General features: G+C 44.0%; 1 protein-coding gene across 1 annotated transcript in view; it reads right to left on the bottom strand.

The window, feature by feature from the left end:
* The window catches only part of tprg1 (tumor protein p63 regulated 1), a 35,913-nt gene extending 22,131 nt beyond the window's left edge, over positions 1 to 13,782 (bottom strand). Inside the window, exons 1-4 of the mRNA XM_080832335.1 lie at positions 13,731 to 13,782; positions 13,154 to 13,381; positions 12,302 to 12,393; positions 1,999 to 2,175 (exon numbers count right to left, since the gene is read on the bottom strand). Coding sequence (XP_080688461.1) covers positions 1,999 to 2,175; positions 12,302 to 12,393; positions 13,154 to 13,375 — 491 coding nt within the window. The 5' untranslated portion in view covers positions 13,376 to 13,381; positions 13,731 to 13,782. The remainder of the gene's footprint in view (positions 1 to 1,998; positions 2,176 to 12,301; positions 12,394 to 13,153; positions 13,382 to 13,730) is intronic.
* Positions 13,783 to 14,743: the final 961 nt, after the last annotated feature.

The raw sequence follows: 14,743 nt of genomic DNA on the forward strand, positions 1-14,743 counted from the left end.
ATTATGAGAAAAAGAAAAAAAAACTATGTGCAGAATCAAACAGGAGGTTATACAACAACTCACACACGCACGCGCGGACTTCCACATCCAAGTCTGACATTCTGGCTACATAGCTACATTTACTCAGTCAGCCAAGTGCAATAGATATGCTCAGAGGGCTAAACACAAAAAGTCCTGTCGTTGAACACAGACCTCCTCTCTCTCAGACCCCATTAGATATCGTGCCTCCAGTCTGTGCTCCAATGGCTCTCAAAAGCTTTCCTGGACGATTAAGTAGGACGTGCACCCAAAAAAAGAGGAACGACAGACAGTAAGACGACTCAGAGAAAGGGATATGCCACAAAAGAAGAGGAGAACAAATAAACCCAATGAAAGAGAGAAAGAAAGAGATAGGGAATTTAGAGAGAGAGGGTGGCTGGCTCCTTGGGGAGCCGAGGGTGGTTTTCGGTGGCGATGTATTTATAATTGAATGTAATGTGGGGCGATAAAGGCCCGTTGACGCGCGCTGCCCTTTCCCGGCGCTTCACGGAGCATTACGTTTTATTCATCAAATTAGTGTTACTTGGGCTGCTGTCCCCCGAGCCAGCTTTAAAAGGTTTGGATGAAACGACTACATTAATTTCTGCCTCTAATCAGGAACAGCCAAGCAGGAACGCCAAGGAGTGCGGTGCTTGACGCCTCCCCCTGCCCCCCCCCCCCCCTCCTTCTCCTCTTCTGTGCCCCACAAAAAGCTTTTTCGCTCTCGTCCCCTCGATCCCCAAACTTTCCATCCTCCCTCAAACACATCGTCTGGCAGAGCCACCTCCCCTTCCTCCCTCTCCCCGACGGCTTGCTGGTGCGGACACTTTTCTCTGTAAGCTTCGTCACCTCGGAGCAGCTCCAATACTTTCCAGGTAAATGATTCATGGCAATTCTCCTCTGCCTTAAAAGCGGCACAGGCAGAGAGGCCTGTGGGATAGGAACAGGCAGAAAGACGGCACAGCTCAAAGCCAATCACAACTTTGGGAAGAAACCAACTTAACTCCCACACCCTAAGAACCGCCGCAGTGAAACACTCTGATGATCCTGGACTGAGGGTTAGAGTTTCAATCGAACAACTTGAAATGTTTACACAAAAACATTCAATTTTAAAAGTTCTAAGAGAATGCGCTCGCCTTAAACGTTCACCTCTCTTTGTTGAATTTGAACGTAACTCCGGTTTTCCCTGGATCAGGGCCGGATCAGGGCCAGATCTGGGCCGAACCTGCTCAGTGGCGATCTGGGTTCAAACAGGCAAGGAGCGCCTCTGCCTCCGCGGTTCAGCCCAGAGTGTTTCTGTCTCTGATCCTGTGCTCCCCACTGATTTGCAGGCTTACAGTAATCACTGTCATTAACCCTCAGCCTAAACATGACCTACAATACGTTACATAAAGGAAAGTAAAGTAGGTAAGTAGAAATACTCTCCTGTGTTTTGGGTCAATACCAGCAGCACTACCAACTCACACAGACCTTAGGATTGAAGACAGCTGATTAAGAAATGGGCCACAGGCTTTTACTCCAACAGACACTGACACTGGACCAGATCTGTAACACCACTGCTATGATGGTTCTGCTTTAACTCCAACAGACACGGACACTGGACCAGATCTGTAACACCACTGCTATGACGGTTCTGCTTTAACTCCAACAGACACGGACACTGGACCAGATGCAAACTGGCCCAGCCATGGTTCCACCAGCTCCAGAACAAGCTGATCTCTGGGTAGACTCCCCTGGGTAGAACAAATCCCCAAGACGACATCAATCCCTCAAATCTAAGGGGACAGACATGCGTAGTAACAGAGTGGAGGAAAGACATCATTGCTCATTCCCAGTGAGGCTTACTTGAGGAGGAACTGCATACAGTACAAGTGGACTGGTGGCTCATTCCCAGTGAGGCTTACTTGAGGAGGGAATGCGGACTGGTAGCTCATTCCCAGTGAGGCTTACTTGAGGAAGGAATGCTTTGGGAATGCTTACTTGAGGAGGGAATGCTGTGGGAAGCTGAAGGCCCCGTGAACGATGCGGTCCACATAGTTGAGGGGAACCCTCTGGATCTGCTCACAGTGGAGCATGACGAAGTCGTACTTGCAGATGAGAAGCGTGTTCTCAGTCAGGACCACCAGCCGCTCTTTCTCATTGTTCCAGTGGTCCACCCTGGAGACAAGGACAAGGCACAGAGTCAGCGAGTGTGTGTGTGTGTGTGTCTGTCTGTCTGTCGCCTGTGTATGTGTGTGTGTGTGTGTTATACAGACTTTTGGAATAGGATTAACCATTTGAACAAAACCCAATTTTATCTCGGCGCTAGCAGTCATGATCCTTAAGCAGAAGACTGACTTGGCCTGGGCTCAGCAGCTGATTGGTCAATGGGCAGCATTCTGACTGCTTGAGTGGTTGCACTGGTGACTGGTGCATGGGCATTCTAGGAGCCCACTACTGTGATTGGTCAACGGGCATTCTGGGTACCCGGTTGAACACTGTGATTGGTCAGTGAGAAGCATTTTGCAGGTCTTACATGAGCTTATATGATAACAGTGTATCACCTCAGCAGGCTGCCGTTAGCGCAAGGCTAGCTCCCTGACCTCCTGCTGTGTGTTCCCCACTGTAGTCCTCAACTAAAGGAACACGTCAACACACTCCACAGCCCCTGGCCTATATTCATACAAGCCTCTCTTCCTCTCTTTCTTCTGCCCATCCTCTCTGGTTGCAGGATTACAGACGGAGAGAGAAAGAGAGAGAGAGATGGAAAGAGAGAGAGAGAGGGAGATATTTCTAGAATGTACGTCCAACCATTCAAAATGAAATGAGGGGAGCAAAAGATTAGCGCTAGGAGAGAAAGGTAGTGGTGGTTGGGTGGTGGGAATGGGTTAAGACTGCAGAGAAGACAGCAAGCTTGGGATCAATTAGAAAACATTGCGTGTGTGAAGCACTGAACGGCTGAATGTGGTGTGATTTTATAGCAATCATCATACAATAAACAGAATTTAATGAAGACAAAACAAGGAACTCTCAGGCTACCAGAAGGCCTTTTCAGTATTTTCCATTCAGTACTTTTAGTAGGAGGATGCAGAGGATCTTTCCCTATAAAATTCATAAAAAAAACAACAAAAAAAACAGCAATCTAACAATTTCATGAATAGTTCATGATGTTGAAACTAAATCTGTACATAAACAAAGTAAACAGAAAAAAAGATCCAGTTCTTTGAAATGTGCCAGGCCTTTTTCTATAGGCTCACCTCCATGCTTAACTCTGGTGTGTACGTGACGCTGCGGCTCTGGGACCTCACAAAGGCACCGTCGAGTGTGCACTGGTGAGTGGTGTATTTTGACAGCCTGGAGTGGTCTGGGCATGGAAAGTTATTTTGAGGTAAGACAAAAAGCATGCATAGTGCAGGGCTCTCAATTATGTACATACTGTAAAAGCTTCAAAATTTCAAGAATCGCCTTGGGCAAACTTCATGCAATATGCATGCTGGCATCTCGGGGTCCCAAATGTTATACCAACACACAGAAGAAAAAGAGAGAGGGGGGGATGAGTTCACAAAATGTATTACGCGTGCATAAGCCAGCCTGAATATAAATGACCCCCTCGGAAATAAAAGCCACAACATACACAGTCCCTGAGCTTGTGTTTGGCAGGAGTAAGTCCCCGGGCTTGTGTTTGGCAAGAGTAAAACAGAGTTGTCGAGCCTTTTAACCCCAATTGCTCGTAGCTTTGGATGGGCGCATGCATTAAGGACAGCTTTGGGGCAAAGCAGAGAGAGAGGGAGGGAGAGAGGGAGAGAGAGAGAGGGGGGAGACTAAACAGGGAGAGATAATGTGACACAGCACTAGACTGTTTTCGGGAGGGGTGTGAGTAGAAGGGGGGGGGATTTAAGCCTTCCTGCCCTCCTCTTTAAAAAAATCCTCCTGCAGCGCCTCTGCTGGGGCTGACAGCTCCCATTAATTGAAGTGGAGACATCCCTTGTCCAGACACACTGGTGCACCCCCCCTACTGCTCGTTACCGTAATAAGGGTGTGTGTGTGTTGTGAGTGGGTAGGGGAAGGTCAGTGGTGGATGCCTTTCTTTCATGGGCCAGCAGACTGGGCAGAAGTGAGCATGCTCGCTGTGTGGCCACGCAGCTTTGATAGCAGCGGAGGTAACAGCGCTGTCTGGGGCCCAGCGGACGAGAACCAACGCTTGACTGAACTGCAGTGGCAACATTACATGAGCTCCAATGGGAGGATGTGGAATGCGTGTGTGTGTGTGTGAGAGAGTGTGTGTGTCTGAGTGTTGACTGTGCAGAGACACCAGAAATAAAGATGGAGAGAAGGAAAGCCAAAAGAACCACACTGACTCCAACCAAAAAGGTGTGTATGTGTGTGTTAATGTATTTCTGGGTGTGTGTGTGTGTGTGTGTGTGTATGTGTTAATGCGTGTCTGTATGTGTGTGTCTGTGTGTGTGTGTGTGTGTGTGTGTTTTTATGTGTGTGTGTGTGCGCTCATTATTCTGCCCCATGTAAGAGGAAAAGCACTGGAGTTCAGAAGTGGTTTACAGTATGACAATAGGGAGCTGAGGCTCAAGCTGTAGGTGCTGGAAGTAACCAGTATTTCCTGTTTACCGCCCCTGTAAACACCTCCTCTTGTGCAAAGGCATTTAACAGATAGGGATGCCCGTCTTTCTACACGCTTCTCTATAAAAATGTGATCTGCAAAGCAAAGAGCACAGAAGAGTCCTCATTTTTTTCACGGCAGCCAGGTCAGTGAAGTAGAAACAGATCACATAGAACCATTGCCAGACTCATTCAGCGCTGCCATTTCTTATTTGACAAACCTTTTACAGTGGACTAAAAGGGACGATAGCTGTATTCGCATACAGGCACCAGAGCCACTGGTTGTACTGCATATGCAAAGAAACAGTGGAGGGAAACTCAACTATGTGTCATAGCGTCAGCGATGTGTACCAACACTGGCTAAAACTGCAGCATATAAAGCAGTCCGCTAGCCTGACGATGTCATACTCATAATTCTAGTCAGAATATGAGTCTGATACTGAACTATTGGGCTGTGATTATGGGGCGTGTTTCAACGAACCAGGGGGAAAAAATGCCTCTTCGCTCAATTGGATACCTTGAACCAATCAGAGCAACGTAGTATGACCATCTGATACAAGATAAAACTTTAACCTGATCCCGTAGGAAGGACGGCAAAAACATCTTTTCGATAGACAAATGCCTTGATCGCGTTTCTCTGTTCCTCTTTTAAAATGAATACGCTGTCAATATCTGTTGAGATATGCCTGCTCACGTTACTAATTAGCAACAAGGCTATAGCTAGCTACCATGTATTTTAAAGGATTTTTGGTGTAGCGTTAGCAATGACCTAACAATAATGGTCTAGAGCGCTTCAGTTAAGACATACAATCCTCGGCAACATTCGTGTTGCACATATACAACTAACCGAGTCAATGTAGACATAAAAAAAGTCGTGTAGATAGCATAATTTACATAAAATATGTCCCACTTACAAGCTTGATACGCCGCCATCTTTTGTAGGATTTCAAATTTACCGCTGGATAATCTGTCCATCATCGTATAAAGCCCGCCCTGACAATTTGATTGGTCCGGCTTTATCTGTCCAATGAAACTCTCTCCCAACTAACTCAGAGCCAGACCAAATCTCCCTGACCAAAATTTTTGTGGGCGGGGTTTGGGCTGGTATCCAGGCTAGCAGTCCGCATCACTCTGAAAAGAAATAATAAGTAAGATCAACTCAACATTTAATGACCTCTGCAGTGTCTGGTAGAGAAGCCAGTTTCTCAGTGTAGACAAAGAACACTGTGTTAGCAGCTGACTGCATCTGGCCTGCTCTAGTCATCCATCTGGACTGTTAGACCATTGCACTGTTGTATTGATTTGCAATGTTGTATTGTTTTGTGTTGTGACGTATATTTTGTGTCATATGTGTAAAAACACTGAGAGCCACTGCATCAAGACAAATTCCTTGTTTGTGAAAAGGTACTTGGCCAATAAAACCTGATTCTGATTCTGGATCGGGTCTTTATATTATCTGACCCCAGTACAGGTCTGAGCCTGCTCTAGTGGAGCTCTAATGATCCATCCGGATCGGGTCTTTAACTCATCTGACCCCAGTACAGGTCTGATCTGGATCGGGTCTTTAACACATCTGACCCCAGTACAGGCCTGAGCCTGCTCTAGTGATCCATCTGGATCGGGTCTTTAACTCATCTGACCCCAGTACACGTCTGAGCCTACTCTAGTGATCCATCTGGATCGGGTCTTTAACTCATCTGACCCCAGTACAGGTCTGAGCCTCCTCTAGTGATCCATCTGGATCGGGTCTTTAACTCATCTGACCCCAGTACAGGTCTGAGCCTACTCTAGTGATCCATCTGGATCGGGTCTTTAACTCATCTGACCCCAGTACAGGTCTGAGCCTCCTCTAGTGATCCATCTGGATCGGGTCTTTAACTCATCTGACCCCAGTACAGGTCTGAGCCTGCTCTAGTGATCCATCTGGATCGGGTCTTTAACTCATCTGACCCCAGTACAGGTCTGAGCCTACTCTAGTGATCCATCTGGATCGGGTCTTTAACTCATCTGACCCCAGTACAGGTCTGAGCCTCCTCTAGTGATCCATCTGGATCGGGTCTTTAACTCATCTGACCCCAGTACAGGTCTGAGCCTGCTCTAGTGATCCATCTGGATCGGGTATTTAACTCATCTGACCCCAGTACAGGTCTGAGCCTCCTCAAGTGATCCATCTGGATCGGATCTTTAACTCATCTGACCCCAGTACAGGTCTGAGCTGGCTCTAGAGATTCATCTGGATCGGTCCCGGTGGCAGCTGCTAAGTGGGTTTGATCCGACCGCTCTTGTCATAAACCCCACTGCTGACTCCTCTTGCATGCCAAATTTCACCCCAGTCACAACAAATCTAGTCAGCGTTATTTCATGACAAAAGCCCTGCGTTGTGCAGCTACTGGGGATAACTCTGTTGTGTGCATAAGTGAGAGGGGGGGGGGGGGGGGGAGGGGTTGATGGTATGTATTATTTATCATCACGTGGCAAAGGGCCTTTACAGTGTTTCCTGAAAGCTTGGGTCAGACGAATCGGAGGTGACAGGCGCGAGTGTGTTCCGCATGTCGAGCCCGGTCCCTCAGCACACTCATTGTGTTCTCTGTTTATATCGCTTTAATTATTTTCTGCGCATTTACTTATTTACAGAACAGGCAGCGCGATAATGGACTCCAAGCGGCAGTGATTCGCAAACAGCAGGCAGAAATGGGGTGCCGTTGTATGACACGGCTTCATTAAGGAGCATGATGGGAAAGATTGTCTGGTCCTGTGTGGCATATTTGCTCGGTCCGTCGCACGACTGCATCAGAGACGTGCTGATTGATGCTCTGCCGTATGAGTGCACAGAGGCCGTGCCTGTTCCTGCTCCACCGTATGTAATTATACCGAGCAGAGCATGACACTTAACAGACATACCCGCACAACGCATGCAACTGCAGAGTGCGCATCAGGTTAGTCATATGGATTGTAGAGAAGAGGCAGCCTTCACATGCATCACAGCAGACTCACAGTCAGGGAGCGGAAAGAGATAACATCGGAAATAGCTACTGGTTGCATGAGGTATACAATAACAAGCCACAAATGCACAGTAAATTAGTATGTGCAGATTGAAGAGGAACTGCAGTTTTCTAGTCCTTCCCCTTTTTTATTTTGTCAACAATGTGGGGGAAAAAAACACACCCACACACAAGCACAACCACACACACTCACACATACACACACAAAAACATAAACATAAACACACACACACACACACACACACACACTCACACTCACACTCACACTCACACTCACACTCACACACACACTCACACTCACACTCACACACACACACAAACATAAACATAAACACACACACACACACACACACACACACACACACACACACACACACACACACTCACACTCACACACACACTCACACACACACAAACATAAACATAAACACACACCCACACACACACACCAGTCAGCAGGGTTGGGGAGTTACTAGTTACTAGTTTCATATAACAGCATTATAACTGGAATGCGTTTCGTGAACGAACTGCGAGAGTGTGCTTGCTCTGTTGCGGCCATCAAGCACAAGCAACTGCAGTGGCCGAGTGCGCATATGTTGTTGAGGGGCCTCACAGATTGATATCTGAGAACAAAATCTGTATAGTACTGTGTTTTCTGTGTTCAGTACAACGTTGAATGCAGGTTGTAGGATGAATCTGCCAGCCTTCCAGTGTAACAATCTGCAGTGACACTGAATACACCTTTTTGTTTTCAACCAATATATTTTAGCAAGCAACCAAGATCAACCATTATATTTTGGCTCCACTGACGTTTAGACATATGAGGGTATCTTTGTTGTTCTGTTTTTGTTTGTTTGTTTGCTTGTTTATTGTGAAAGGGTCTAGTGTGTTACATTTAGCTTGGAGAAGTCTTAAAATAGGCTCCAAGTGACATTATCTCTTATGGGGTGTAATTATTCACCAAAGGTCGTGTTAATCAATGAGTGCACCTGAATTGTGCGGTATTTGTTGAGGGAGACTTGGGCTTGTTTTGATTTTGTATTGGTTGCGGATGCAATAAATCTTGTCTGTGCTTCAAATGTAAATATATTTATTATCTCTCTATGGTGGAAATCAGATGTATTATGAAACTTGCATATTTACTAAGCACAAACATTTCAGGTGTCATGGTCAGAATAGTTCCAGAGTTTCGTTATACTGACTTACTGAGCTAAGTGAATTGTTGAAATTGTTATCTTGGTAAAAGGAAACATCTCTGCAACAATATTGGAATGAATGCGGTTACATAACCAGCTTGACTTAAAGTTTATTGTAAGATATAGCTTGTTAGACTTAATGCAGTTAGAGTTAGACTGTAGGTCTAGTATCTAACGTAAGCACAACTTTTAATGTATAGCTAGAGAGCACGTGTATCACATTGGTTTATAGTCTGTCAAATTAGTTCTAGTTATTGGTGTTCGTTGGCATAAAAAGTTAGTCTTCTCTTATAAGCCTAGTTAGTACATCTGATTAGAGCTAGCAACCATGAATTGCAGATTAAGGGGCCCCCTATCTCAGTGTTCATTTTGGCAGCTATTTTAGATTCAGTCTGAAGACAAAAATGCATATTAGTTTTAGTCACATTTAGTCATAGGTATCCTTCTTAGTTTCAGTCTAGTTTTCGAAAACTCATTACAATTAAGTCTAGTTTTAGGCACATTTAAAATTCCATATTATAGCCACATTAAACTCCTTCCCTTCCCTTCTCAGGCCCAGGGACCTCCTGTGTTGTGTCTACTGCATAGTAGTCTAGCTTGCAGTAGCCTACTTAAATTGTGGATGCAATTAGTCTCCAAGATACAGATCTCATTCCTACAGCTGAATTTCAATTAAATCAATGTAAATAATAATTTAAGGCAATACTTGATTAACAGAATTGTCATTGAAATATATGAGAATATCACGTCTGGATTTTGAAAATTCAAATGATGTGTTGGCACAATACAACTACTATGCCTAGCTGACCTTAGAGTTAAATCAACCACATATCCTCCATATGAAATGCTGTGAAATCTCATAACCAACAGATTTAGCTAGACGGATAGTTTTGACAGTTGAAAGTGGTAACAATGATAATAACAATTGCCCAAATAGACAAGGCTAATCAAACCAGTCACATATTCATTTATGTTTTGCTTGATTAATGTTGTGCGTAGCCTGTCCTATAGTCCATACTGCAATGAGTTTACTAGCTAGCTACCTATAGCTTGTATAACTTAGCTAGGATATGCTACCTCACAGTTAGCTAACGTTAGCTAGCTAAACGTTTACCGAGGCTAACGAATTGCCCAAATAGACAAGGCTATTCAAACCAGTAACATATTCATTTATTTTTTGCTTGATTAATGTTGTGCGTAGCCTGTCTTATAGTCCATACTGCAATGAGTTTACTAGCTAGCTATCGCTAGCTAGTATAACTTAGCTAGGATATGCTACCTCATAGTTAGCTAACGTTAACTAGCTAAACGTTTACCGAGGCTAACATGAAGCTACAATCGAAAATGATTAGCTAGCTATCCAAGCTAGCTGACACAACCTAAACACTCGACTGCCCCTTTTGAAGTCAACTTAACGTTGGCTAATATATTCTAATAACTAGTTATCATTGACAGTTACTAGCTAATTTACCAAACTCCTTTATTGTCTTAAATTGAGCAGTTGCTGGTGTGAGCTACAGTATGGGAGCTAGCAAAGCCATTTCTAGCTCTACTTCACAATATTGCTGCCTAGTGTAATAAGTTAACGTAAAACATAAATGTTTATAAAGTATCAGACATAAACAGGATACAACACACCAGTTACCAATTGATATTATGTGTTTATATACCGAAAATGTCAGTAAATCGAGATGATGCTGCTGTTGGTCCCGTCGAAAACCATTCAAACAGGTTGTCAGTGAAGCACAGGTGCAAGCCAGTTTAATGACCCCATTATGATGTCATAATCCAGAGAGTTCTGCCATGCAAGTCTATGGAGAAAAAAGGTGATGGAAAAAGAGGAATAAAAAAGGAGTGGCAAGGAGTACCGCCACAAAAAGATATAGCAGGTTGCACCGCATCGGGCCGGACGTTTCGGTGTTTGAACGGCGTCTGTACCTCGAACGAGCGAGGCCTGATTCGATGCAAGAAAAACGGGCGGAATAAAGAAAATTTATGAAGAACAATAGTGTGCTTCCCTTCGGGCAAGCACACTAATTAAACAGAATATAACATTCACTCTGTTGCTTTGCACCTTGTTGCCACCTGGACAGGCTCCATTAATTTGGCAGTAAGCAAACTTTGAGTGTTGTTTTTGTTTAGTTCTCCAATTTAAATTTGCCCCACCTCTCATCCACCAATCAAAAGTAATCCAATGTAATGAGCCACGTTCCTTGGATGAAGTAATTCAAATAGTTACACTACTTATTACATTTTTAACAATGTAACTTATAATCTGTAACTTTTTACAGTTACAAAGTAACCTTCCAACACTGGTAGTCAGATATTCTGTATAGATTGCAAGGCCACAGTCAACACTGCTCTCCGTGTTAGTGCATGTGTTCCTTCATCAGTGTGAGTTGGCCTTGACTTACGGTAAGTTTGTTATTCTTCCTCTGTACTCCATGGATGCATTATGAATGTGAAAGTGTCTAAACACACACACACACACACGCACACACACACAGCAGAGTCAATTTGATTAAATCCCCAATCGAGAAAGCAAAAGGACTCACTGTAGAGCTGGGGACACACTATAGAGCTGGGGAAAGCACTGTCTTAAACACACTATTAAACTTTAACTGTATGCTGTAAGGGAGAAAGGCCGCATAGGTGTCTTGTTAGAAGAAAATAGAGTCGGAGGCAAAGAACTCCACAGTTTCCTCAGCCAAGCCCAATATTTATCCCAATATTTACCACACATGTATCTAGGCATGCATGTATAGCCCACAAAGGCAACATTTGGTTCTGTTTGAAAAAAGCCAACCTGCTTAGTTTGCAGTGCTGCTTTCTTTGATCACAGACAAGGATAATGTTGGGTAGATTGCTTGGTTACAGTTCATACCGTCCATAGTTGCTAAGCCCAAATGTTTTAGCTTGACAAAAAGATAATACATTTTATTAGTTCACCTGACTCCGGTAGCTAGCCTCTATTGATGGGCAGCTTTTCAATCAACCGTGATTGCCTAGGGTTGTTATAGTAACCAATCGATGTTTCCAGAGCACTGATATATAGAACAGTGATTAAACTTTTTACTTGATCTACTTCATAGGTGTCCCGTTATATAAAGGAGTAGAGTCACATCGAGGCACCTGTGGCCTGATACTGCCACAGTAAGGATAGCAGAGCTCTCTATCACCCAGAGCCTTCTATCACCCAGAGCCTACTATCACCCAGAGTCTACCTGCCCAATGGGTTTTGTCCTGCTGCACCAGTGAGGGGGGAACCATCAGTGAAGAGAGAAAGGTGAACCCAGGTCAGCCACAGAGCCACGGTTTGTTTGTTTGTCATCCAGGAAGTGTTACACAACATTCAGTGTATGACCAGATGCAACCAAATGGGCAGTGAAGATTATTCTGCTCTATCTAGCTTATGAGAGACTCACATACACACACACACACACACACACACACACACACACACACACACACACACACTTATTAGAGACTCACTCAGCCATGAGCCACATGCTGCTGATGGGGCCATCCTCCTCCTGATTGACCAGGGCTTTGATGTCATTCATGGCATGATCTAACGTACCAGGCTGGAAAGATATACCATGGGAGGTTATGAGCAATTCAGTGGGTTCATTTAAAAAAAAATGTAAATAAAATGAGCAAATCATCACATATCGCATTGTCATACAGTGTAATAAAATCTAAACATGCCATTAGTCCAACTAAACTTGCTATGAAATATTAAAAAAAGAGACAAAAATTTATTCTCTGATATGATATAAACGTTTATAATAAGCTGAAGCATGATGGCAGACTGCCCAGCTGGGAACAGACTTAACCCTGTACATGACTCATGACTCATCAAGGCCTGGCACCTGGAAGTTCAGTCTAGGTTTTCTTCTTCCTTGATCATGGAGTCATGTGAACATGCACGTACACCTAAGACCAAATGCTTTCTATAAATGGACAGAAACACCCTTCCTTAGCCTGTTGAGAATAGGCAGCCTATACCCACACTCCATATACCAGGCACCTGCAGGGCAGGTCAAGATACTTCACAGACGTAGCTCATTTTTAGGTTGCCTGCTGCAATTGGTTACTTGAACAGAAGCTATAACTGAAAGTGACTAAGTGACTACTGAATTCGGAGTAGGGATATTACCCCCAAATCACCTGGCCACTGTACAGTTTATAGGTTGGGTGTGTATTTGCTTGACAGGTGGCTGGTATTGACTGTGGGTGGAGAAGGGCTCTCTTTATCAGTGTTGAAAAAACTACCAACCAGTGCTACTCTGGCATATCTGGTAGTGCAATGAACTATCTAATGGTGAGAATAAAATACAATACCCTTAAAACGAAAAACTTCTTGATCTTGAACTGATCCAAAGCGTTAGCCCATCGGGTTTCTTTCTCCTGCGGTTTTGGCATGGCAGGTGCACTGCCCTTCTCTGCCTGTGCAAGCTGACTGACTTCGTTCGTGTCTTGGGTCTCCGTGTCAGTGTTAGAGGGTTTTGCCTTCCCTCCATCCAGCTCCACAGGATTGAACGTTTCTTCGACTCCATCGGACATAGTGGCCTGCAGGTTTAATGACCATTATAAACTATTCGCAACCGGTGGGCAGACTACATCAACAGACAAGGAAACGTAGATTTTGTTGGGACAATTCTATATAAAGCCAGTACCCTGTACACAAATTTGAATTGTAGACACAAGCTTGTGTTTTCCCACATTGTCTAACGTGTATTACCATATCACAGTAGCCTATGAGAAAGAGCATCTTCTTTGACAAACAATGAACCACTGTTTCCTTGTTTACCGTGAACGAAACCGAACTCCTTGATTTCGATTATCTTTGACATGAATCATCAGCCTATTTCATATAATTTGAACTCAGAGACAGAACGATGAAAAAGGCAAGACTCACCAAGGAAATTACCAACACTAAATTAGGAGTAACTTGAACAGATCTGCGGAGAACAGCTTGTGGCAGGTGGAAAAAGTTGCCTGTTGTCGAATGTACTTCCGTGCCTGTTTGACAACTGCTCTTGGATCAGCCAATGTACCTCTGTCCTGTGTATCAAACACGGAAAGTGTTTCACGGTCAACCATTTAAAACTCATCATACAGTCAATGCTAGTAGAATGGAGATAGTACATAGGACCAAATTCAAGAAAGAGAAAACGATATTTTAATAATAGGAAAGCTAACGACTTTTAGGACAGAAATTAGGTACTGAACTTTTTCCGACATGGTTATCAAATACATTCCAATCTTAGACCCGGAATTAGAGCAGCGTGGAGCATCAAAGCTTGACATTTGTATTTAGTGTAGGAGATTTTCTTGCCTTTTCACCATTTTTCATTTCCTAATCTCTTCAGAAATGCTTGTAGGGTATGGAGTAGAATGCAGTTATTTTTATAGGACCTCCGTGAAGGCCCACTGGTCAGGCTTATGCGCGTAACAATTAGACAAAAATAACCAATATTTCATGCATCGCCGATATACAATATACTGTCTAACAATTTCGTCAGTGGGAGGCTGTAAAAATTGTTTTGCGTAGTGAATTATACTTTCCCTTACACAAAAGCATCAAAAAGGCTTTACCATTTAAGCGTCACTTTCCATTTCGGCTAATCGCCTTTGATGTGACATGCTGGAAGGCCACGAATCCTTTCGCACAATTCTTTGAGAGTGCTATTCACGGGGATGGATGGAAGTTAAAAAAAAGAAAATATATAATTCCCCCTCTTTCAAAGAACATTAACAGCATTATGTTAGAAATATCTGGCTTGGTTAGAGCATTTTGTTTTACATCACTCCCACGCACGGCTGGTTCTTACACTAGAGACATTCTTGTCAGTTGGCCACCCTGGTGCTTGTGTGTGTGTGTGTGTGTGTTTGCATGTGTGTGTGTGTGTGTTTGCATTTGTGGGAAGG

The sequence above is a fragment of the Sprattus sprattus genome (assembly GCF_963457725.1).
Source record: "Sprattus sprattus genome assembly, chromosome: 2".
Lineage (NCBI taxonomy): Eukaryota > Metazoa > Chordata > Actinopteri > Clupeiformes > Clupeidae > Sprattus > Sprattus sprattus.